Source organism: Monodelphis domestica, chromosome 2 (genome assembly GCF_027887165.1).
Source record: "Monodelphis domestica isolate mMonDom1 chromosome 2, mMonDom1.pri, whole genome shotgun sequence".
In the NCBI taxonomy this organism is placed as follows: Eukaryota; Metazoa; Chordata; class Mammalia; order Didelphimorphia; family Didelphidae; genus Monodelphis; species Monodelphis domestica.
The window spans coordinates 476900613-476926668 of record NC_077228.1 but is presented as its reverse complement, the minus strand read 5'-3'; the positions used below and the strand labels follow the sequence as shown (position 1 = coordinate 476926668).

At 37.9% G+C, this 26056-nt stretch overlaps 1 protein-coding gene across 3 annotated transcripts in view; it reads left to right on the top strand.

Moving 5' to 3' along the window:
* The window catches only part of VAV3 (vav guanine nucleotide exchange factor 3), a 439950-nt gene that overhangs the window by 71888 nt on the left and 342006 nt on the right, over window positions 1-26056 (top strand). For all 3 annotated transcript variants that reach the window (XM_001372319.4, XM_056819156.1, XM_016429056.2), the window contains exon 2: window positions 19320-19436. In XM_001372319.4, coding sequence (XP_001372356.1) covers window positions 19320-19436 — 117 coding nt within the window. The remainder of the gene's footprint in view (window positions 1-19319; window positions 19437-26056) is intronic.

The following is a 26056-nucleotide window of genomic DNA, read 5'->3' as shown; positions in this document are numbered from 1 at the left end:
GTCAAGGGTCACACAGCTAGTAAATGTCTGAGGCCAGATTGGAACTCAGGTCTTCTGACTCCAGGCTCAGTGCTCTATCACTCCACCCATATATATGTAACTGCATGAATATTGTCTTGCAGAGACACTTAAGTGCTTCATTAACAAATGTCTGTCTAATCAATTTTTCCTCTGGAAGGTTTATAATTGTTCCCTTCAGTTTCTCTGATATTCTCCTTTAAAAATAAACTTTTCCATCTATACTTTCAGAATTTATATCTAAGTCATAGAGAATGAAATGTAATCCTAGAGCTACATAAAAATAGGAAAAATTAATTTCTTTTAATAGGAAAGAAAATGTCGGGTGGAAATTATAAAACCAACCAGAAAAAAATTCTCTGTTAACTCAGAAACAGGAGTAAGGAATATTTGAAAATGTGAACATCCTGCAAAACCCTACATGATGATATATCCATAACCCGATGTGCTAATGAATCACTTTTCTCCATAGAATACTGTAACTGACACTTTTGAGGTAGCATTTTTATCCACGTAATTTCTTCTGTTGCATATTTCTCTTTCTCCAATTTTCAGGAAGATAATACTCTTTTTTCTACTTTATTTCCCACTAGGGATCTACCATAATTAGTCATTTCACACTTTAGTTAGGTTTAGGTGTTGCTATTTGAATGACAGCTCTTCTAAGAGTCTCCAGAAGATGACAACCAAGACCCTGAAGATGCTAAGGTTCCAAAAGGACTTGGAGAAGAAAATAATTAAGAAGGATAAAATAGTTTATCTTCAAGAATTTAAAGAACTGCCACTTGGCAAAAGATATGTCTTGTTTTCTTTGACTTGAGAGGGCAGAATCAGAAGCAATGAATGGGAACTATCAAGAAGCAAACTTAGTTTGATGCAGGAAAATCTTCCCAAGAAGTAGAGCTGCTCAAACATGGGGATAGTCTATCTGGGAATCTTTGAGGCCAGATTGGATGATGCCTTGTCAAGTATGTTGTAGAGAAGGTTTTCTGTCAGGTATGGCTTGGACTAAATGACCTTTGAGATCACTTGTAACCCTGAAGTTCTGTGATTTTTCTAAGCTTCTTTTGCTATTGTTCAGTCATTTCACTTCCTGATCCCATTTGGGGTTTTCTTGTCAATGATACTAGAGTGGTTTGCCACTTTCTTTTCCAGCTTATTTTACAGATGATGAAACTGAGGCAGAGTTAAGTGATTTACTGAGGATCACACATAGTTAGTGTCTAAGGTCAGATTTGATTTCAGGTCTTCCTGTCTCTAGACCCTGTACCACTTAGCTTCCCACCTGTAAGCATCTACTTCAGGAATTATCAACCTGGGATCCCTGAACTTCTTAATTGTTTTTGATAATTGTAGATCAATGAATTTTATTTCCTTTGTTTTTTATGTATTTTGATTTTGTATTTAAGGTATTCTTTAGAGAAGGGGTCAATAGGCTTCAATACACTGACTAAGCAGTAGGTGACATACAGATAAGGTACAGAAACACTGATCCTCTGTTTCTAGTATGAAGATAGGTTTTGTAACAACATTCCCCTCCCCAATCTTCCCTCCAAAGCTATTGTAGAGAGCCTTCTAGATGATTCTGGGTAAAGCAGGAAAGGAAAGGAATAAACATTTATATAGTTACTACTATGTGTTGGGTACTGTGCTTTTTAGAAATATTATCTCATTTAATTCTCACAATGATCTTATGTGACAGGAACTTTTATCCCCATTTTACAATTGAGGACATGGAGACAGACAGAGTTAATGTGACTTGTCCAGGATCACATAGCGAATGAAGGTCTCAGGCTGGATTTGAATTCAGGTCTTCTTGACTCCAGACCCAGTGTTGTATCCATTACACCATCTAGCTTCCTAGATTCAGGATCATGGAGCTCAGAGTTGGAAGGGACTATATGGATTATATTAATCATCTAGCCAATAAGGGGCAGCTAGGTGGGTCAGATAAAGAACTAAGTTTGGAGATGAAAGATCTTGGATTCAAATCTGGCCTCAGATACTTCCCAGTTGTATGATCCTGAGTAAGTCACTTAACTACAGTTGCCTAGCCCTTAACATTCTTCTGCCTTGGAACTGCTACTTAGTATTGATTCCAAGACAGAAGGTAAGGGGTTAAGAAAAAAAGATCTAAACAATAATACCTGATGAGATAAAAATGAATAAAATAGAAAAATTTTTATTTTGGATATTAATTTTTTAAATGTTAAGGTAATTTAAGAATAGACTAAAACATGACAAAGAACCTAAAGCATCTAGAATTGGTACCTTAGCAATGAAAACAATACATGCATCAGGGAATTAGTTCTTTTGGCCAGTCTATTTTAATTTTTAGCACAATGTGTTTATTTCATGACACATAGACTGTGGCACAATATAATTAAACAGTTCTGACAAAATATCAGCTGTTACATACAAATGACTATGTTTTTTCCTTCTCTAAAGTAATCCAGTGTCTCATCATAAGGTGGCAGAAGGAATTGTGAATTCTAGAAGCTGTGTCCATAGAGCTAGAGCTGTGATGCCAAACAGAAAGATCTAGAACACAAACTCATCCACTGATGGATTGTTGACTACCACTTGAGGTCCTGCCTCAGGCTGGAGAGATTGGTTCCTAGGATAGCCTTAAGAACTACAAATTATAGAATAGGAAAAAGGGACTTTCCCTGATGGAACCAGAACTCTGATGAATCTTCAAATGTATTATTTTTTCATTCATAAACATAGTTTTATACCTAGGAGTAACCTCTTTATTAGATAGATGAATCAACAACTTTATAATAGGATTAAAAGAAGAAAATGGGATTCAATTAAAAATTCACTTTGTGGCAAGCTGTCAGAACTTCCCCTCTTCCAAACTTACCTATTATCTTTGAGGATGCTACAGTCATCCTCATTTCCTAGGCTGATAGTCTAGGGCCATGTTAGCGAAGACAGGGCACACATGCCCCAGTGTGTCAGAGAGGGCTGCTCTGTTCCCCCTCTCCATCACACCTGATGACATTTTTTGCCCCTCTGCCTAACAGCCCAGTGTGAATACTTCCTCCTTCTGATCTCTGGGGGTAATGGGGGGGGGGGCTCAGGGGAGGTGTGAAGGTACGATTTGGGCACATGATCTCTAAAAGGTTTGCCAAAACTGGTCTAGAGTGTCACCCATAATTCCTCATTATCTCTTTCCCTGCCTCTCCCTCTCCATCCAATCTATTGCCAATGACCATCAATTTCCTTTATTGAATTCACTTCCTTCTCTCTTTTGATTCTACCACCACCATGGTGCTGTACCTTATCACCTCAAACCTGAACTATTGCAATAGCTGCTTCTTTGTCTGTCTCCGTACTCCAGCCTATCTTTCATTTAAATGCTAACATGAACTTCCTAGAGTGCCAGTCTGGCTATGTCATCCTAACTATGCCCAAGAAATCCTATTAGTTCCTGATCACCTCTAGTATCAAATACCAAATCCTCTGTTTAACATTCCAAATTCTTTATAACCTTGGCTTTCCTGCCTAACTTACCAGTCTTCTTGTATCTTGCCTTTCACCTCCTCCTTTACTTACTCTTTGATTTAGTAACACCCACCATCTTCTCTCAGCTCTCGGCATTTTCTCCTATTATTCCTCATGTCTGGAATACTCTCCCTCTTCATCTCTGAATCCTAGCTTTTCTGGCTTCATCCAAATCCCATCTAAAATCCAACTTTTTACAAGAAACCTCTCTCAATCTTTCTTAATTCTAGACCTTTCCTCTATAGAGCATTTCTATTGTATACTATACTTAGGTTATTCATCTGTTTTTTTTTTTAACTTATCATCTCTCTCATTAGATTGTGAGTCCATAATGGACAGGGATTGACTTTTACTTTTCTTTGTAACTCCAGAGTTTTCCCCAAGTGCCTGGCAGGCAGTATGTCTTTAATAACTTTATTATTGATTGATTATTGTTTTGCTAATGTTGATAATCTGAAGACTGTTGAACTGATGTTACCCCTGTGGTTGTATCTATCAGGGAATTTTATCTGACCCTAGCCTAAGATAGGGAAGCATTTTATTGGAGCTGAGTGTACTTTAGGGGGAAGACACATTTATGTCTTTCATTTTTTTCTCCATCAAGTAAGGGGATTGGGGCAGGGAAAAGACCATTCATAAACTGTTGATTTTGTGTGTGCATGTGTGTATAACAGTTGTTACTGGCATTTCTTTTCATCAGAACGGGCTTCCTTTTTTTTCTTTTCTTTTTTTGGACCATTTTAATCTATGACAATCAAAGATCTTGTTTTGCTACTTTAAATGTTGTTGCAATGACTAATATAAGAGCACTGCCTCCAGGTAACTGTAAAATTCTTTCTAGTCAGTCCTCAAAACTTTTCAGTGTGGGCAGAGCTAATTAAAGAAATTACTCTTTGAAATCATGGAAAGCAAGGCTATTGGTAGACATATGAAGAGAACCTTAATATTCCAGAAGACCACTACTCAAGCTCACCACAATCACTCTTCCAGTTAATCTCTTCCACAGGCTATTTATAAAAGGGGAATTATATTTTGAAGATTATAGAAGAAGACAAGTGATCTGCCTGGCTAGGCATTCTCACAAAGCTTCATATTTTAGTTTGGCCTTGATAATCCTCATTCACTTTTCTCAGGATCCAGAATGATGGATGGTAATTGCAAGCACTCACCTCTATAAATCAGATACAGATCCCTGTGTCACTTGGCACCTCATTCTTCATTTTAAAAGTTGTACACTAATAAGGAACCTCTATAGCCTGCCTACATAGGGGATGAGTCTGGCATGCTGTTGCCTGTTCCTTTGCTGGATGGGGCTGTTCTTGGTGTTCCATTCCAAATATTCTTTCCCTTTGGAGGATGAATCATACTCTTTATATCTGAGGTTTAGGCATGTTGGAATCTGCCCTTTTACTCCATTTAACCTTTCATAACTCATGGAATGATGAAATGACATGTTTTCTTTGCCCCCTCTACTGTATCTATCCTGTAACAGTTCTTTAAAGGAGGACCGATTGGTAAAATAGCCTGGCTAACTTTGTGTGAGAAATCATGTTTAATGTGAAGTTTTTCTTACCAAAAAATAATTATGAGTAGCTTTTATTAGCAAGTGAACCGGGAAGTCCCAAAGTAACATTGACATCTCCATTCTCCTTCCAAGCATTCAGCCTTTAAGTGCTATGACTAAAAAATTGAATGTGATTTTTGAAAGTGGTGACTTTGTAATGCATTTATCTCCCTTCAGGGTGCCCAGAGGCTAATAAAAAGTTGGTATCCTCTTAAATAGGAAGGAAAGAGATGGTATTACACTACTGACTGACTTTCACAGAGCTAGGATAGGTGGTCAATCCAAGCAAAGGGAGATGGACTATTCTAATTAGTGGAGAGGGGTCAGTGGTGGTGATGATCACTGAAAATCAATAATTGTCAATAATTGATAAATGTTTATTAAGTTCCTGTTATAATACTAGAAATTATACTAAGCGCTGTTATACTATTAGAAATTATACTAAATGCTGGGGATACAAAAAGAAGAAAAAGACAGTCCCTGCCCTCAAGGAATTTATAGTCTAATCAGTTACCTTTTAACTTTTGGTACCGGTTTGAGATTTTGACATTTGAGCTAGACAAGGTACACTTGAACAGAATGGAATCAGAATGCAAACTATTCCAATGAACAAAGAATTTATATCTATGAATGCTATTGTTTAAAAAAGCAATTTTTATTGCTAGCTCCTATTATTCCTATGTTCATTTAACATGGTGATTTCTAGAATAGTTCTACAGCAACAACCTCTCCATTTACATTTCTTTACTGATCCTCAACACAACACCCATTCTGGTGAACACATTTTAGACTACTTTGGCAAGTTTCTGGAAAAAAAAAATATAGTATTTAACATAAGCAAATATGATTTTAAAGAAATAGCTGTCACCATTTCAGTTTCATGTCAATCAGCCTCGTTCTTAGAATTCTTATGCAGAGTGACCAGCTGCCATTAGTATCAATTTACAAACTTGAAAGTGCTATATAAATGCTGTCACCACCACCATCCCATCATCATTGTTGTCGTCATCTTCATCATCATCGTCATCATCATCATCTTTATTTTTAAATCAAATCAGACTGAGGAAACTGAACTGAGAATCATATGGTGTGCTCCTATTTTGCTTTGTCTAAGATGAAGATGTTGGAATTGTGAGGTCATTGAAAGTAGATTTATTAGCTCCATCAGCCAGCGGTCAGAGAATTAAATTTCCCAAATTGAATCAAGAGGCTGGTGAAAACATTGCTGTGTTTATTGCAGAACTGAGACATCTATGTCAACACTGTGGCTTGGGGGATTTCTTAGATGAAAAGTTGTTGGATTGCCATACTGTGGAGTACATGATAAAGCCCTTCATCATGTCTCTTGATTGAACCAACTATGACATTTTCGATAGCCCAAGCCAATATTTTCCATCTTCCTGAGTCCCTTTGTGATATTTACAGCAACTCAGCAGTCACCCAATATCCTCACCCCAGTCTGCTCCAAGACACTTAGAAGAACCTGTCTTGAAGGTCATCACTAAGAAAGATCTTCTCTTTTGGTTACCTACAAAGGATGGATTCAATATAGCTAGTACACTCAGGGTCAAATTAGCCCCGTCAATTCAGCAAAATGAAATTTTTCCTAAATAATCATGAATAATAGCTAACATTTATATAGTGCTTACTATGTGCTGCTAGGTACATTATGATTATTATGTTATATGATCCTTACAATGAACTTGGGAGGGAGATGCTATTATGATCCTTGTTTTTCAGATGAGGAAACTGAGGCAGACAGAGGGTAAGTGACTTGTCTGAGGTCAACACTGTTAGTGTCTGAGACTGGATTAGAATTCAGATCTCCTTGATTCCAGGTCAGGTGCTCCATCTACTATGCCACCTAATAAATAAGGTATTATGAATCTTGTTGGTGATACAAAGATGGAAAATGACATTATGCTGTCTTCAAGAAATTTTGATTCTAATGGAGGCATATGACATAACTGCATATAAATGACACAGAGTAATATATGAAAGGGGGAGAGAAGTGACACAGATAAAATTGTTCTAGCAACACATAATGACAGCATTTAACATAATGTCTGGAACATAGTAGGTGCTTATAAAAAATAAAAAAGTAGTAGGTGCTTGTTCCTTTCCCACCTCCTTTCCTTTTGCTTAGGAGATGGAAGTCAAGGCAGGCTACATGGAGGAGATGATACTTGAGGGAAACCTTGAAAGAAGACAAGAATTTGAACAAATAGAGATGAGGAGAGGAGCCATTTCCAGAGCAGGGGCAGCTGGAGAGAATGGGTGGAAGCAGGTTAGGTAGGGGTAGGATTAAGGATCCAGTTCATAGGGCAGCTTGACTGGAATACAGAGGGTACAAAAGGGTAATTGCATGAAAGGAGATTAGAAAGGTAGATTGGAGCCATAGTATGCAAGAATGTGAATGTAAAACAAGGAGTTTTTATTTCTTTATTCAGAAAGTTACTGAAGGTTTCTGAGCATTAGGACCCAAGCATTAGGAAGATCATTTTGGTAGCTGTGTGAAGGGGGAATAGACAAAGGGACAGTTTGGATGCACAGAGAATGGTTATAAGGCAAAAGTAAACGACCATACATGGAGACTGTGTTCTTAATGTATTTTTATTGTTCAATCATTTTCAGTTTTGTCTGACTTTTCATAACCCCATTTGAGGTTTTCTTGCCAAAGATAGTGGAGTGGTTTGCCACTTCCTTCTTCAGTGTGTCTTCATTTTACAGATGAGGAAAGCGAGGCAAACAGGATTAAGTGACATGCCCAGGGGTCACATGACTAGTAAGTGTCTAACTCGAGATTTGATCTCAGAAAGATAGTCTTGCTGACTTCAGACTTGGCATTCTTTCCACTGTACCATCTAGCTGCCCTGGTACATAATGTATACTTTGCTCCAAATATAAAATTAACACAGATGTATTTTTATGGGATATAGTATCATCTAGGGTAGAACCATCTTTCAGTAGATAAAATGTGACCCCCAAACATTTTTCTTTATTTCAAAGAACCAATTATTAAGGATAGTATTGACATATTTAACATACAATTTTGATTAAAATGGTATTTTCATGATTTCATCTACTTAAAAAGTGGCTCTAAACCCTGCCTTACTTGGGATAGAACCACCTTTGCCTATTGATTTGAGAATAGACTAGAAAAGCAATGAGACTTACCCTCCAATGACTTCTTCCTCATTCTATATATCCTTTGGAAAATATTTTCATTTCTATTTGCATTTATAAAATTAGAAATTAGATAATAATCTTTTAAGGATATAGAATACTATACTAATCATTATAATGATTAAATATGTATTAGGATATGTATGTTTGGTAGTAAAGCAGGGGTAACGAATCTCTCCTCCCCATTCCTATCTTCCCCCACTTCCAGAATCCCATCAAGAACTAGTGATTTCCTGGGAGAAAATCATTTTTCTAATTTATGTAAGCAGTCATTTAAAAATAAAGTGTGAATGTTTTGCTTGATTTGGTAATTTCATAATCAGGTATTTTTTTCTAAGTTATTGACATTTTTTAAAACCCTTACCTTCCATTTTAGAAGAAATACTGTGTTTGGTTCCACAGTAGAAGAACTGTAGGGGCTAGGCAATGGGGGTTAAATGACTTGCCCAGGGTCACACAGCTAGGAAGTGTCTGAGGTCAAATTTGAACCCAGGATCTCCTGTCTCTGGCCCCAGTCCTCCATCCTTTGGATCACCTAATTTCCCGCTAAGCTACTGACTTTTAAAATTTTGTTATAAAAATATTTTTGGATGGAAAAAGGAATGAGCATTATTTGTATTCCTTCAGCCTGTAAAAGGAGAAGTAGCTTTTATCAGTACAAAGGAAGAAAACCTCATACTTGGAACTGATAAGAGTTTCTGAAGACATAGCAGCTTTGCTGTCCAGCAGCAGCAGGCAGAAAGCAGAGATGCTTCCCAGTCAGTTGAGGGTGAACTTTAACAGCCTGACCTTTAGATATTCCCCCTGTCTGAAACCAGGCTATTACAAGCACTGAAGTATTTATGAGAGGCTGTACCTCTGAAATCCGTCCTTGGCTTTGTTTGTTTTTGATAAATTACAGCTGCCTAGTTCAACCACATTTCCTAACGCAGAAAGCTTTTGTTCCTGCATTTTAGGATTTTGCAGACCTGTTTGAACCTCTGTGCCTTCCCCCTTTCCTTCAGGTTTTCTGCCCTGATTACAACCTAGATCTGACTTTGGTGCTTCCTCTCCCCCCCTCCCCTTGGCATTTCTTTTCCTTGATGTGTGATGGCCAGGCTGGTCATGGAGTCCTGGGAACTGAGAGTGAGTGAGCATATAGAGCATGTGCAGATGACAATGAACTATGGCAGCTGTGACTGATTCACTTATCTCTGATGCAATCCCAGGAGAGGAGCAAACTGCTCTCTTTCCCTCTATACTTATGACATCATCAACTCCCCTGCCCTCCACTCACACATGAAGGGAGGAATCTACTGAATCTATAGCCCTTCAAAGTTGACTCAGTCTGTGTATGAGCCACTATTTAAATATGGGAGGCAATGAAGAGATAGGGCACTGATCTTAGGGTGAGGATTAAGAGCCTGATATTTTACTAGTATACTATCAGTTAGGCAGCTCAAGGCAATATAGAGAACTAGTAAGAAGGGAAAAGAGAAGCTAGGTGGCACAGTGGATAGAGTACCAGATTGCTAGTCAGGAAGACTCATCTCCCTGAGTTCAAATCTGACTTCAGAGACACTTTGTAGCTGGGTGACCCTGAGTAAGTTCCTTAACCCTGTTTGCCTCAGTTTCCTCATATGTCAGATAAGCCGGAGAAGGAAATGGCAAAGCACTCCAATATCTCTGTCAAGAAACCCCTGCTAGAAGAAGAACAACTGCTTGATCACATGGGTGGATGGGGATATGATTGGGTTTAGAGACTCTAAGAGATCACCCTAGTGCAATTATTATCAACAATATGGAAATAGGTCTTGATCAATGACACATGCAAAACCCAGAGGAACTGGATCAGCTACAGGAGTGGGGTTGGAGGAGGGCAGGGAAAGAACATGAATCTTGTAACTGTGGAAAAATATTCTAAGTTAATTAATTAAATACAAATTTCCAAAACTTAAAAAACAAACTCCTGATAACTAGAAGAATTTTTAAAAACACTCTGATTAGAGGAGAAGTAAGCCCCTTGAAATAGATGTGAACTAGTTCAGTATGAAGAAGAAAGAGGATCACTTTTTGGATACATTGGGTATATCTCCTTTAGAACTCCTTTGTCCAATAACCAGTGTTCCTCTATGGCTTTCTCCCCTTCCAGCAATAGCCTACTAGTGGAGAAGAATTTTTACAGAGTAAAGGACACTGGTTAGCATTCTCATGCATCACCCACACTCACCACTAGTATTTATCTTATACAAGGTGGCCATGGAGTTTTATGACTTTCCTAAGTGGGAAAAAAACCCCTTTTTACCTCCCTAACTTTTGGGGGCTCATCCAAGATATTACTGAAATCCTCAGCTTCTCAGAATCCTGAGGCAAGTAGTAGTCAGTTGCTGTTTGGAGACCCAGTTTGCAAGTTCAAGTACCCAATTAGGGGGATGAGCCAATTGGGGTTGCTGTAACTTCAATATGGTGATCAGAAAGAAAATACAAAAAGTTTTGTCCTGTTTTGAAGTTTAGTCATTCAGATCTAGTTTTAATTCCTAAGTACTGTATTGTTAACCATTCTGAGAGTAGTGTGGGATCCTTTGCTTTGGAAATTTTTTAAAAAAAGAGAGAGACTACCCAATTTATCAGGACTAATTTGACATCATCCTTATTGAAGATTAGATGATGGAACAGGGTTGTGGCCACTCTGACCTGATTATAAAATGATGTCATAATTAATCTTTGGTTGCAATATTTTCAGATGGATATCAGTTCTGGATTTGGGATGGCAATAAAAGGCTCAAATTCCCATCTGTAGCTCTAACCCTACTTTTAAGTAAGGAACATAGGGCCATATCACACTAGCCTCATTCCCTCTTTTTATATGTAATTACTAGACTGGCTGACCAGGAACTACTATACATAAAGTTTTATCTAGATGTTAACAAAGCTTATCATGACATCTTTAGTGATAATAGTGAAATGGAGACCAGATTGTAATATAATTAGGTGAAATCACAAATAGTTTAATGCCTGACCTTGGAATGTTGATTTGATAGATGAATGTCCATTCAAAGGGAGATCTTTGTAATTAAACTTATAAATTTGAGTTGAGAAGAACCTCAGTGGCCATCTAATTCAATTTGTATCCAAAGAAATTTCCATTATAATATGTCTGATCAGTGGTCATCTAGCTGTTCCAGGAGGACTTTGAAGGAGGGAGAATATACCACTTTTTGAGGCAATTCATTGTATTTTTTAAAACTTTTACCCTTACCATAAGTGACTTGTCCAGGGTCACAAAGCTAGGATGTATCTGAGTCTAGATACACCCATCTCCAAGACTTCCCATTACCAGGCCTGGCATTCTATCCACTGAGCCACCTTGCTGCCCTATGTTCATTGTACTTTTGAACAACTTTAATTGATAAGAAGTATCTTCCTGACATAAAACCTAAATTTTTGTCTAGTTGAGTGCTACAAGGCTGTCATCAGTTCCATGCTATTCAGTTTTTATCGATAGCTTTCATGAAGATAGTGATGCTGTGTTTATCAAATTTGTTAAATGATACAAAGCTAGGAGGGATAGCTAATATATATTAAAAAAAAAAAACCCTTACTTTCTGTTTTAGAATCAATACTGTGTCTTTTGGTTCTAAGACAGAGGAGTGGTAAGGGCTAGGCAATGGCAGTTAAGTGACTTTCCCAGGGTCACACAGCTACAAAGAATCTGTGGTTACAGTTGCACCCAGTATAAGCCTGGATCTTTATCTACTGAGCCACTTACTGCACTGCCCCAGGAATAGCAAATATACTGTATGGCAGAATCTATTCTTTGAAGGATCTCAAGAGGTTGGAACAATGGGGCAAATTGAATGATGTGAAATCTAAGTAAGAAAAATGTACACTTCTACTTGGAGAGTCAGGTACTTAAATTTAAGAGCTAGCATACTAGAACTAGAACTAGAAAACACTAGAAAGCATAGGAATAGAAGGGTCGTTCTTAAAAATAATAAACAGTATATATCTAAAACCATCAGCTAATATCATCTGCAATGGGGATAAACTAAATCCATTCCCATTAAGATCAGGAGTGAAACAAGGTGCCCATTATCACCTCTACTATTTGACATGGTACTAGAAACACTAGCAGTAGCAATTAGAGAAGAAAAAGAAATTGAAGGCATCAAAATAGGCAAGGAGGAGACCATATTATCGCTCTTTGCAGATGACATGATGGTCTACTTAAAGAATCCTAGAGATTCAACCAAAAAGCTAATCGAAATAATCAACAACTTTAGCAAAGTTGCAGGATACAAAATAAACCCACATAAGTCATCAGCATTTCTATATATCTCCAACACAGCTCAGCAGCAAGAACTAGAAAGAGAAATCCAATTCAAAATCACCTTAGACAAAATAAAATACTTAGGAATCTATCTCCTGAGACAAACACAGGAACTATATGAACACAACTACAGAACACTCTCCACACAACTAAAACTAGACTTGAGCAATTGGAAAAACATTAACTGCTCATGGATAGGATGAGCCAATATAATAAAAATGAACATCCTACCCAAACTTATTTATCTATTTAGTGCCATACTCATTGAACTCCCCAAAAATTTCTTTACTGATTTAGAAAAAATCATAACAAAGTTCATTTGGAATAACAAAGGATTAAGGATATCCAGAGAAATAATGAAAAAAAAAACACAAATGATGGGGGCCTTGCAGTCTCAGACCTCAAACTAAATTACAAAGCAGCAGTCATCAAAACAATTTGGTACTGGCTAAGAGACAGAAAGGAGGATCAGTGGAATAGACTGGGGGCAAGTGACCTCAGCAAGACAGTATACGATAAACCAAAAGATCCCAGTTTTTGGGACAAAAATCCACTATTCGATAAAAACTGCTGGGAAAATTGGAAGACAGTGTGGGAGAGACTAGGAATTGATCAACACCTCACACCATACACCAAGATAAATTCACAATGGGTGAATGACTTAAACATAAAGAAGGAAACCATAAGTAAATTGGGTAAACACAGAATAGTATACATATTATACATGTATACATGTCAGACTTTTGGGAGGGGAAAGACTTTAAAACCAAGCAAGACATAGAAAGAATCACAATGTAAAATAAATTATTTCGACTACATCAAATTAAAAAGCTTTTGTACAAACAAAACCAATGTAACTAAAATCAGAAGGGAAACAACAAATTGGGAAAAAAATCTTCATAGAAACCTCTGACAAAGGTTTAATTACTCAAATTTATAAAGAGCTAAATCAATTGTACAAAAAAATCAAGCCATTCTCCAATTGATAAATGGGCAAGGGACATGGATAGGCAGTTTTCAGATAAAGAAATCAAAACTATTAATAAGCACATGAAGAAGTGTTCTAAATCTCTTATAATCAGAGAGATGCAAATCAGAGAGATGAACTCTGAGGTATCACCTCACACCTAGTAGATTGGCTAACATGATAGCAGAGGAAAGCAGTGAATGCTGGAGGGGATGTGGCAAAGTAGGGACATTAATTCATTGCTGGTGGAGTTGTGAACTGATCCAACCATTCTGGAGACCAATTTGGAACTATGCCCAAAGGGTGATAAAAGAATGTCTACCCTTTGATCCAGCCATAGCACTGCTGGGTTTGTACCCCAAAGAGATAATGGGGGAAAAGACTTGTACAAGAATATTCATAGCTGCGCTCTTTGTGGTGGTCAAAAATTGGAAAATGAAGGGATGCCCATCAATTGAGGAATGGCTGAACAAATTGTGGTATATGTTGGTGATGGAATACTATTGTGCTCAAAGGAATAATAAAGTGGAGGAATTCCATGGAGACTGGAACAACCTCCAGGAAGTGATGCAGAACGAGAGGAGCAGAACCAGGAGAACATTGTACACAGAGACTAATACACTGTGGTATAATCGAACGTAATGGAATTCTCCATTAGTGGAAGTGTAATGTCCCTGAACAATCTTCAGGGATCTAAGAGAAAAACACTATCCATAAGCAGAGGACAAACTGTGGGAGTAGAAACACTGAGGAAAAGCAACAGCCTGACTACAGCAGTTGAGGGGACGTGTCAGAGGAGAGACTCTAAACAAACACTCTAATGCAAATACTAACAACATGGCAATGGGTTTGAATCAAGAACACATGTGATACCCAGTGGAATCATGCGTCAGCTATGGGGGTTGGGGGGTAGAAAATGATCTTTGTCTCTAATGAATAATGCTTGGAAATGATAAAATAAAATATTATTTTAAAAAAAGCCTTGAATACTATAAAGCACTATTCTAATATTAGAAGTCGACACGACTGTGGGTATTCCTAATCCAGAAAGGGGAAGTCCTTGCTTGAGAGTGGTTCATGTGAGAAAAGGCTTTGGATTTTCAGTGGATTGCAAATTCAGTATGAGTCAACAGTGTGACATGGACAATAAAAAAATGTGCTGATGTTAGTCTATGAAATGAAGGCAATGACGATCTTGCCAGGTTCTGCTTTGGTTAGACCTCATATAGAGAACTGTAATCCTACAGTTTCCAATTTCTTATTTTTAAGGTGGAAGTTGGCTAGACTTTGTCACTGCCTCATTTTTTCTTATTGTTTTATCAGCATTTATTTGCCCTCTATTATGTGTTCTGCCCTGGACTAGAGAAACAAATAAGGAAGTGAGATAACCCTTGCCCCAAAGGGCTTCTAGTCTACTGGCAAGTTGTGCTGTGTTGACCTACAAGTAGAGTGATTCTAGGCAGACACTCAACTTCTCTTAAATGAAGTCAGCATTTGAGCTGAGCCTTGAAGGGAGCAGGGGGTTCCCACAGGTGGAGGTGAGGAAGGAGAGAGTTACAGGCATGGCATACAATCTTTGCAAAGGTATGCAAATAGGTCATGAAGTGATGTCAACTGACCGACCAATGGTTATTAAGACCTCCTGTATATCAGAGGCTATCCAGGTGAAAATGGAACAGTCCTTCCCTCAGGGAGCTTATATTTTAGTGAGAGAACAACATGTACATCACATTAGTAAGCAGAATCTATCTATCTATGTATCTATGTATCTATGTATCTATGTATCTATGTATCTATCTATCTATCTATCTATCTATCTATCATCTATCATCTCTCTCTATCCACTCATCCATCCATCCATCCATCTATCCATCCATATCTCTCTCTCTATCTATCTCTATCCATCTATCATCTCTCTATCTCTCTATCCATGCATCTATCTATCTATCTATCTATCTATCTATCTATCTATCTATCTATCTCTATATCTCTATCCATCTATCATCTCTCTATCCACACATCCATCCATCCATCCATCTATTCATCTATTTATCTTTCTATCATCTATCTACCCATCCATCTGTCTGTCTACATACATATCTATACATATACATACATATACACATATAAGCATATACATATATTCACATGCATAAAATATACCTATATACACCTACACATATATATTCATACATGTATGCATATACATTTACACATATGTATTTATCTATCTTTATATAAACAAGGTAACATTTTTGAGAAGGGGAGGTTACTAGCATTTGGGGGAAGTATATTTCAGGCACTGAGGACAGTCTGTGCAAAATTAGAGATGAGAGACAGAGTATACTGTATTAGGGACAGCAAATACAAAACAAAACCAGGTTATACAATAGTGTATGAGAAAGGGAGTAGTCTATAATTTAGATGGGAAAGGTAGGTTGAGACCAGGTTGTGAAGAATTTAAAAAACTAAACAGAGTTGCATAATTTGATACTAGGAGCAATAGGGTGATATTGGCTTTCATTGAATAGGAGATAGAATAGATAGAATTACATTTTATCTGTTTATTTAAAAAAAACAAAACTTACCGTCTGTCTTAGAATCAGTTCTAGGTATCATTTCCAAGGCAGAAGAGAAAGAGAAAGAGTGATAAGGGTAGGAAATTGTGGTTAAGTAACTTGCTCTGTGTCTTATAATTAGGAAATGTCTGAGGTCACATTTGAACCCAGGACCTCTCTATCGAATGAGTCATCTAGCAGCCTCAAATTGTACTTTAGGAAAATCATTCTGGCAGGTGTATGGGGGATGGCTTTGGATGGAGACCAATTAGTAGGTTATTTTAGTGGTGTAGGGGAAATGGGATGATGGCTTTGTCCCAGTGCTGATTATATCTTGTCAACTTCCAAAACTTGTATTACTCCTACTAGTGGCTCCCTCCTAATCATGTACTACTGAATGAAGCTGAAAAAATTCATGCTTACTGGGTCCATTATCAATTTATATTATATAATCTCAATATGTCTACCCTCACTGCAGCAAAGTAATGCTTTTACATCTCCCTGATGGTTTAAAAAAATTCCACTTACCAGAGCAGCTTTTTCAGACCTTTTCATTTGTCTTCAAACCTCCTAAGGCTCTCCCTCTTACAATGTTTCAGATGAGGGCCTTGTATCATATTCTACTGAAAAAAAAAAACATTTTTAAGCCCTTACCTTCTATCTTAAAATTGATACTGAGTATTGTTTCCAAAGCAGTAGAGTGGTAAGGGCTAGGTAATTGGGGTTAAGTGACTTGTCATACAACTAGGTAGTCTCTGAAGCCACATTTGAACCCAGGACCTCTAGACCTGCCTCTCTATCCATTAAGCCACCTAGCTGCCCCCTTCACTGAAAAAAATTGAGGTAACTTATCAAGAGCTCCCTCTTCTACCATCCTCTTCATCTCATACCACTCAGATGCCTCCATGTACTTTATGGTTCAGGTACTATGACCTATTTGCTATTCCTTACACATAAAACTCTATCTACTAACTGCTTATCTTTTCATTGGCTCTTCTCTGTGCCTGGAATGCTCTTCTTCTTCACTGCCACCTCTTGGTTTTCTTAAAGAATCAGCTTACAAACCACCTTCTACTGATCCTTCTTGGTCTTTTTTATTGCGAGTGTTTTCTCTGAGATTACTTTCCATTTACACTGTATGTGTCTGATACTTGCAATTTTTCATGTCTTAAGTGTGGCAATGTAAGATTTTTGAGGGTAGAGACTGTGCTTTTGTCTTTCTTTGTAGCCCCAGAGCTTAGTATAGTGCCTGGCACATAATAAGTGCTTAATACATTTTTGTTGTTTTAACTGAACAAAGATTGTAAAATGCTTTGTAGAGAGAAGAGAATGGATGGAGGATATATTGCGGAACTAGAAATGATAAGAAGTACTAAACAGTTTGATATATGGAATTTGAAGAATTAAGAAATTGAGGATAATACCAACTTGTGACTGCATGACTTTGAAAGATTTTGGTGGTCTTTACAGAAAAAGGGAAGTTCTAAAGCAAGGTGAATTTTTGGGCAAAGTCATTTTAGGGAACAACCATAAGGCCAGTTGAGATAGATCTTGGAATTCTTAGGGGATGCATCATGTAATCAGCCTGGAAAGCTGAACTGCATCCTTGTTGTGAAGAAGGGCTTTAAAACTCAAACAGAAATTTGTTTATCCTGGAAGCATTATGGAGTTACTTGAAGCATCTTATGCAGAAAAGTGACAATCTGACTTCTATTTTAGAAATATCAATTTTGCTACTGTGTGAACTATTGCAATAATCTAGATTAGAGATAATGAAAGCCAGGAATAGGATTTTGATCTTAGCTTTTAAGTATCTAATAACAATTCATCAAGTGTCTATGAAAAGCCTACCATGTGCCAACCACGTGAAAGGCACTGGAGATATAAAAACAAAATAGTCTTTGACCTCAAGGGGGTTGCATTAAAAACAGATAAACATTACCTAAACAAAAATAGCATTCAGTGGTACCCTTGAGAATGAACAAATAAATAAGATTGAGAATGGTCTGCTCTTTGTGGAACTAAAATGTACTTGGGCACTCTTTCTTAAAGCAGAGTCTGAGTATTTTGTTAATGGAAAAGATCAGGAAATCAGTAACTGGTCTTGGAGGAGCTGAACAGAGAGAAAAAGACCCTGTTTTATAGATTTCCCATAAGAGTGCTTCAAGGGAGGTCAGGAATAAACCAGAGATGCTAAGACATCAGGGAATTGTGATTTCATTGGTGTGGGAACACCTTCCGGAATACAGATCTCAACCAATCTATTGACATTATTTAGTAAATAAATCTTTGAGCATTGCCTATGGCTCAGAGAGGTTAGAAATTGCTTTCAGCAGGGACCAGACTCCCAGTTTTTAATCTCTCTCTCTTATACATGTGGTAGGTATTGCCATTCGATATGCCAGGTCTGCTTTTGAGGGAAACACTTTAAAAACAAGCAAAGCAATTTTGTGACTGCACCAGAATTTTTCCTCTACAAGGGGAAATTTGAATGTGTGTTAGGGGAGGCTTTCGTGGGTGCTCTCTGTAGTGTGCAATTATGTTCAGCTCCTGGGTGAATTATGAGCTGGGCACTTAATTATGTAAAAAATATTGCAAGACTGTAGCTGTCAAATCCCCAAGAGTGTAATTATTGTCTGTCTTGGCAGAATGTGGGGCTTTTAATCTGTAAATAAGCAATTCCATGTCGAGGACCTGCATGCAGAGTTAGCTTGTGTTGTAAAGGCCTCTCATGAATTTTTAAAAAGTGAAAACAGTCCCTGTATATACTTTTATTGGCTGCCTGGCTGCCACACAGTGTTTATCATCACTCCTCCTACACAGCTTTCACTAACCATTACTGGCATTTGTTCCAGTCAGATCCCTGGAATGAGCATCACTGTGTGTGTGTGTGTGTGTGTGTTGGGGAGAGAATGGGCATGCTAGATGCCTTTTAGAAACCTGTTGTTTATTAAAACAAACAAACAAAATAACCCACTATGTCATTAAAGAGATAACACCCTGCTTACTTAATAGAGATGACTAAATTCTTTCAGGACTACACAGTTCTAGTTGCTGGAAAACCTTTGTGCTTGCTTTCAAAAAGTGTGCCATTGACACATGCATTGGTTTGACTCCACAAATGTGTGAGCTGACAAAACAGAAAACCTGGATGGGGACATGTATTCATAATGACCACTAATAATTATTCTTTTTTTTCCTTCTCAGTTTCTCTGTCTGAAGAACATAAGAACCTTCCTAACGGCCTGTTGTGAGACATTTGGGATGAGGAAAAGTGAACTCTTCGAGGCTTTTGACTTGTTTGATGTTCGAGATTTTGGAAAGGTAATTGTTGAAATTTAGAAATTTTTAGAGGCATTTTGGGGATGCCTGTTAAACATGTTAATCAAGCATGTTAAAATATCACTGATTTATAGTGAATACTAAAAATATATTCAGGACCACTTTTAAGTGAGAGCAGTGGAGGTGGTTTCATCTTTGTTATGTCCAGATTTTTTATTTATTGCTTTTATTTGGCTCAATTGAGAAGGTTCAGAGGGAGAAGGAAAACAACATCCCCAAATCCAGAGATGTTGTGTTGCTTCAAGTTGAGCAATATGAATCTTTTGATAAAAGTTTTATGCAAAAGGTTGTCCATTGGTCATCTGGGTAACTAATTCTGTCAAGACTACACATGAGCTAGAGGTCCTGGAATTTGTTATATACTGTTTTATTCTCCTTTCTTTCAATGAGTCCTCTAGAATTTTGAAGAGCTGGGATCTATTATCTCTACATCTTCATCCTCTCACTACCAATACCTAAATCCTTCTACTGACAGCAGTGCCTTTACTATCCATTTTTTATCTTTTCCAATTTAAAAATATTTTTTCCTTTTCCTCTTTTTCCTCTTCTTATTTTTCTTTCTTTATTGACAACTCCTTAGGTCAGCCTTTGGAAAGCAACAGGGAAAAGAATCTTGTTGGACCAGAGGTGATGGTATAAGCCTATAATCCCCTCTGTTGGGGAATTCTGAGACCGATAGATCTATTGAATTTGGATGTTCTGAATTACAGTAGAATTAAAGCTGATTAGGTATCCATATTAAGTCCAACACTAGTGCTGTTAACCCCAGGATCAGAAAACCACCAGGCTACTTACTTATAGAAGAATGAACTAGTCCAAGTCAGAAGAACAGACCAGACTCTCTCTCTCTCTCTCTCTCTCTCTCTCTCTCTCTCTCTCTCTCTCTCTCTCTCTCTCTCTCTCTCTCTCTCTCTCTCTCTCTCTCTCTCTCTCCCCCTCTCCCCCTCTCCCCCTCTCCCCCTCTCCCCCTCTCCCCCTCTCCCCCTCTCTCCCTCTCTCCCTCTCTCCCTCTCTCCCTCTCTCCCTCTCTCCCTCTCTCCCTCTCCCCTTCTCTCCCTCTCTCCCTCTCTCCCTCTCTCCCTCTCTCCCTCTCTCCCTCTCTCCCTCTCTCCCTCTCCCACTCTCCCTCTCCCTCTTTCCCTCTCTCTCTCTCTCCCCCTCTCCCTCTCCCCCTCTCCCTCTCCCTCTTTCCCTCTCTCTCTCTCCCTCTCTCCCTCCCCCTTCCCCCTCTCCCTCTCCCTCTCCCTCTCCCTCTCCCTCTCCCTCTCCCTCTCCCTCTCCCTCTCCCTCCCTCCCTCTCTCCCTCCCTCTCTCCCTCCCTCTCTCCCTCTCTCCCTCTCTCCCTCCCTCCCTCTCTCCCTCCCTCCCTCCCTCCCTCCCTCTCTCCCTCCCTCTCTCCCTCTCTCCCTCTCTCCCTCTCTCCTCTCTCCCTTCCCAAATCTGGCAGAGACTATTTTATCCAATTATGTTCTTATTTAGTAAGTGCTGATCCCAGTTGTTAAGGATGCTAAAAGCCTGTAACAGCTTTCAGCACCCTCTAACTTTTGAGACCTTGGGGCAAAAGCCAGGTCACCTTGGTCTCCTTTGAGAAAGGCTTAACCATGTTATACTATATACTTTAAAAATTTCAAAGTAATCTAAGAGATATTGAGATCCATGACTTTCAATGCAACTACCTTTTTTTGTATTTTGAAGTGCATACTTTAATTTCTCAGTGTCCTATATAATACTGACCATCAAGATAAAAATTAACAGACCCTCTAGGGGATTATAGTTTTAGAGAGCAACAAAGCAACATATGAAATGTACACAAATATTAGAGCATCTTTTAAAAATAAATTCAGAAGAATGGGTAAACAAAATGGTCCAAATATTCAAGGATGGAGAAATCAGAGGGATCATAAAAGACATCATGGAAGAATATGTCACCTGAGGTTGCTTTGAAGGAGGGAATGATTCAAATATAGAGAGATGAGGGTTAGGTAGTGTAATACTCATTCTAGCACCAGGGACAGTGTAAAGGCAAGCCAGGGCAAGGATGACATCCCAGAACATTGAATAGTTTGGTGCTTTTCAACACCAATGTGTATGACCAGTTGGAAGCAGATCTGATGATTTAATCTGATGACTAGTTGTTGGCCTGTTTTCAATTCAAAACACATAATGTTCCATCTCTCATCTTTATTCTTTTGTGCTTGTTGTCTCTCATAGCTAGAATGTACTCCCTCCTCTCTTCTGCCTCTCAGTATCCTTGCCATCTTTCAAGACTGAGATCCAATGTTTTCTGTCAGAGGTCTTTTCCAATCCCCACAGCTGCTAGAGCAAGGGTTGTCAACTTTGATTTTATAAATTAAAAATATCTTATTATTGCAATTCAGTATAATTGATTTCCTTTGTAAGCCAATGCATTTTATTTTATGCATTTAAAATCATTACTCTGAGAATGGGTCTGTCTGTAGGCTTTATCACATTGTCAGAGAGGTTCATGATGCATAAAAGATAAAAAATCACTGTTTTAGAACCTTCTTTAAGATTACTGTTCATTTATTCGGTATGCATTTTATATATACTATAGTATGTATGAGCCTTTTGTCTCTTTCAATGAATGTAAGCTCCTTGAGGTCAGGGACTGTTTTTCTTTTCTTTTTATCCCTAGGACTGTGCACAGTGCCTGAAACAAAGTAAGCATTTAATAATGTATGCTTTTTGACAGATTGAATGATTGAATAGAGGAGGAAATAGCCTTGGCTGTTGGGTCACAGGACCCAGGTTCAAATCTACCTCTATTGTATACTACTTGTATGACTTTAGACTAGTCACTTAACCTCCCTGGGCTTCAGTTTCCTTATTTCTAAAATGAGGAGGTTGGACTACGTGACCTCTGAGGTTCCTTCTTCCTGTAGATCTCTAGAAGATCTTTGATTGATTTCAGTGATATTTCTTGGCATGAAGGATTAGCACATCATTTCCTTTGAGCTCCAGTTGGAATCTTCTCAAAAGTTATAATCATTTGCAACGGAGTTAACTGACTTATAATTAAATTTTTTATGTGAGTATTAATGATGAATGAATTGAATAGCATTGTATGAAAGTCTTAATCTTGTTCTATGATATGTTGACCTGACTATATGAAGACAACATATTCTAGAGCAAATATTTAGGTGTCTGGTCTGTTGATAATGGAGATAAAAAAGACAAAAATGAAGTATTACTGCTGCTGAAGGAGCTAATTTGAGCTGTTTCCAAAAGACCTTTGGACATAATCCATCTTCTCTCCCTACAATTGGTTCATCACTCACCTGCCATTTTGTAAACCATTATCCTAAAGAAACATATGAGTTTTCCCCACTCTGATAGTTACTATAGTTTACACTGAGGTAGCCATACTCCTTCCTTATAGCCAGAGGGCAATGAAACATTATATATGTATCTGGCCTTCAATTTTTCTAAAGACTTTTATTGATATGAATTCATTATTTGGTGGTTATGGGTGGGGTGAAATCAAGAGTTTTTCTTTCTATAAAATGATTTAATCTTGATGGGAGTTAGAACCATATCTTGACCTATCTACTACCAGACAAACTAAATTAATGTCTCTCTTCCACTCCAGATTTTAAGCTCTTTGAGGATAGGAATTATCTTTTACCTCTTCTGGTATCCCAAATGCTTAGTACAGTGCCTGACCCATAGTAGAGACTTAATAAATGTTTATTGAGGGAATTGAATGTATAAATGAATTGGTTCAAGGAGTATGATAGTAATGTGGTTTATATTCTGTAATGAGAATTTAGGTTAATTAAATCATGGACCTTCCATGGAATTAATTTAGTCAAGAAATTGACATTTGAGTAAAGATAGATTGAATTAAGTTATTGCTGTTACATTTCCTGGATTGCTAAATTTGAATATGAATGACTATGATTCAATTTAAGAGAATAACTAATATTCCACATTTGGTTGGGCCCCTTGTGATTTTATTTGCATTTAATAATGCCTAGTCAATACTATCTGCCAAATTTACCCTAGAAATCAATACTCTTTGGATATATAGAAAAACAGGTTCATTTATGAATGTTGATGGAACTGTTCTGCCTTTCTGGAAAGCAGTTTGGAACTAAACTTCAACCCAACTTATATACCACTGAGGCCCCAGAAAAAAGAAAAGGGTTCATACATACAAAAATATTTTTAGCAGCTTTTTTCATGGTAGCAAAATATTTGAAACCAAAGAAGTACCTACCAATTGAAGAATAGCTTAACAAATTTTGGTGTATGAATGTAATGGAATATTATTATGACTTAATAAATGACAAAATGGACACATTTCAGAAGAAAATGCTCATATCTTTATAAACTGATGCAGAGTTAAGTGAACAGAACTAGGGGAACAGCATATGTAATGATTAAAACATTATGAAGAAAAACTATTTGGACCAACTTTAGAACTCTAATTGATACCACAAAAAGCCATGATTCCTGAAGATTAAAAAATGAAGCAAGTTATCCACCTCCTATCAGAGAGGTGATAGATTTAAAAAGAGAATGAGACATATTTTTGAAAATTGCTGATATGAGGATTTGTTTTGTTTTAGTTTGCATACTTTAGGTCATTTTTTAAAAGTGTTCAATGGGGCAAATAGGAGAGAGAAAATAAATGCTTGTTAGTTGGGGAAAATAATAAAAAAGAAACAGACAAGAAGAATCTAGCCTCATGTTGAATAGTATGACTTTGGGCAAGGTCACCTTTCCTTTCTGAGCTTCAGTTTTCTCAACTGTAAGATGATTAGATAAGGATTATGCTACCTCTAAAATAACTTTCAACTACTAAGTTCTTTGGGTATGCACAGGTTTCTTCCTCTTAGATTGTGAACTCTTGGAGATAAGGTGCTATCTTGCCTTTGTATTCCTAGAGCTTAGCGTGATTCCTCAAACCCAGTAAATAATGAATCTTTTTTATTCATTCATTCATTCAAGCTGATTTCTTCTACCATGAACATGTATTCTTTGTTCTATATCTCTCACTTCAGTTATCTGGAATTCCCAGTAAAGAGAGGAATATAGTCGCCAGCCTCTCTTGCTTTGATCTCAGTGCTGGGGAAATGAAGGATAATTCTTTAAGATAAGACTAGATATATTGAGGAGTCATTCTAGGCTAAACAACTTACATGATATCTCTGAAGTAAGGATGCTCTAGGTTCACATCTTGTCTTTTATTTGTTGTGTGACATGGATAAGTCACTTAACCTCTCTAAGAGCTTTAGTTTCTTCTTTTTGTTTAAACCCTTATGTTTCATCCCAGTAGCAACTCTAAGACATAAGGGTGAGAATGGGGGCTAAGTGACTTGTCCAAGTTCACACAGCTAGGACGTTTTTGAGGTCACATTTGAATCCAGGTCCTCTTGACTCCAGGCCTGGGGCTCTATCCAACATACCATCTAGCTGCCCCTAGTCTCTTCTTTTGTGAAGAAGGATGAACTTGATGCCCTCTGAGTTACCTTTCAGTTTCAGCTCTATGAGCCTACAATTCTATAAGGATTTGACCATTTAGACTTCAACAAAACTAAAAGTTGTAGAAGTTAGACATTGAAATGTTAAGGGCTGTACCTTTGGTTGTAAAATAAATGGTCTACATTGGACATTAGTAGCTCAATATCATATGAAAACAGCTAGATTGCCTCTAGGACACAGAGTGCATTCTTGATTTTGATCTTAGCAACTCAACTGAGTAAGGCTCCAAAAGTCTAAAAAGAAGGAAGGGATGGTTTAATTAAAAACAAACAAACAAACAAAAAAAAACTTAAACCATGGGATTGATGCTGGGAAGTGTAACTAGCTGGGAAGTGTAACTAGTCATCTAGCGTGACTAGATGAGTCATGACTGATCACCAAAAACCAAGAAAGAGTTTCTGGCTGAGGAAGTTGCCCAAGGATTAGGAAGATTCATCCAAGGAGAGGCTAGACCTCTTCTACCTCTTTAAACCTTAAAGAATTGTAGAGGAGAGGCTTCTGCCATTTCCGTGCTAAGAATGAGTGTGACTTGTCTGAACAGAGCACTTTAACACTCCAGCTGAAGATGGTCCAGAACTAACCAGTAAGCCAGAGCCTGAAAGTGAGGAATTCTACAGTTTGCTGTCAAAAAGTGAGTCCAGAAAGGCCACTGGTTTGACCATTCAACAGAGTTGTGACAGCTTGAGAAGAGCGCAGAGGCTAAGAGATCTACCCATCCACCTCCAGAAACCCTTGACTGCAACCTGTCTAACCCTGTCCAGCAGTAGAATGATCTGCCCATCCCTGTCTGGCAGCAGACCAATAGCTAAGTGGCCTGCCTGGCCCTATTGGGTAATAGCAGACCAATGGCCCCATGATCTGCCCCACTGAGCCTAGGAACAGCCAAACCCAAGGAGGAGCCAACTCAGCCATTAAGCAATGTGCTTGACCTAGCCTAGTGGTGGATTGACCTGTTCTGCCAAGATGCCAAGATCTGTGTGAAGCAAGTTCTGCCAAGTCTATCCCATTTACTCTCCCAAAATGACACTGTGACTGGCAAAGAATTAGAGTAGAGTAACAATGGAGTTACTCATCCTTGATGAATACATACTTTA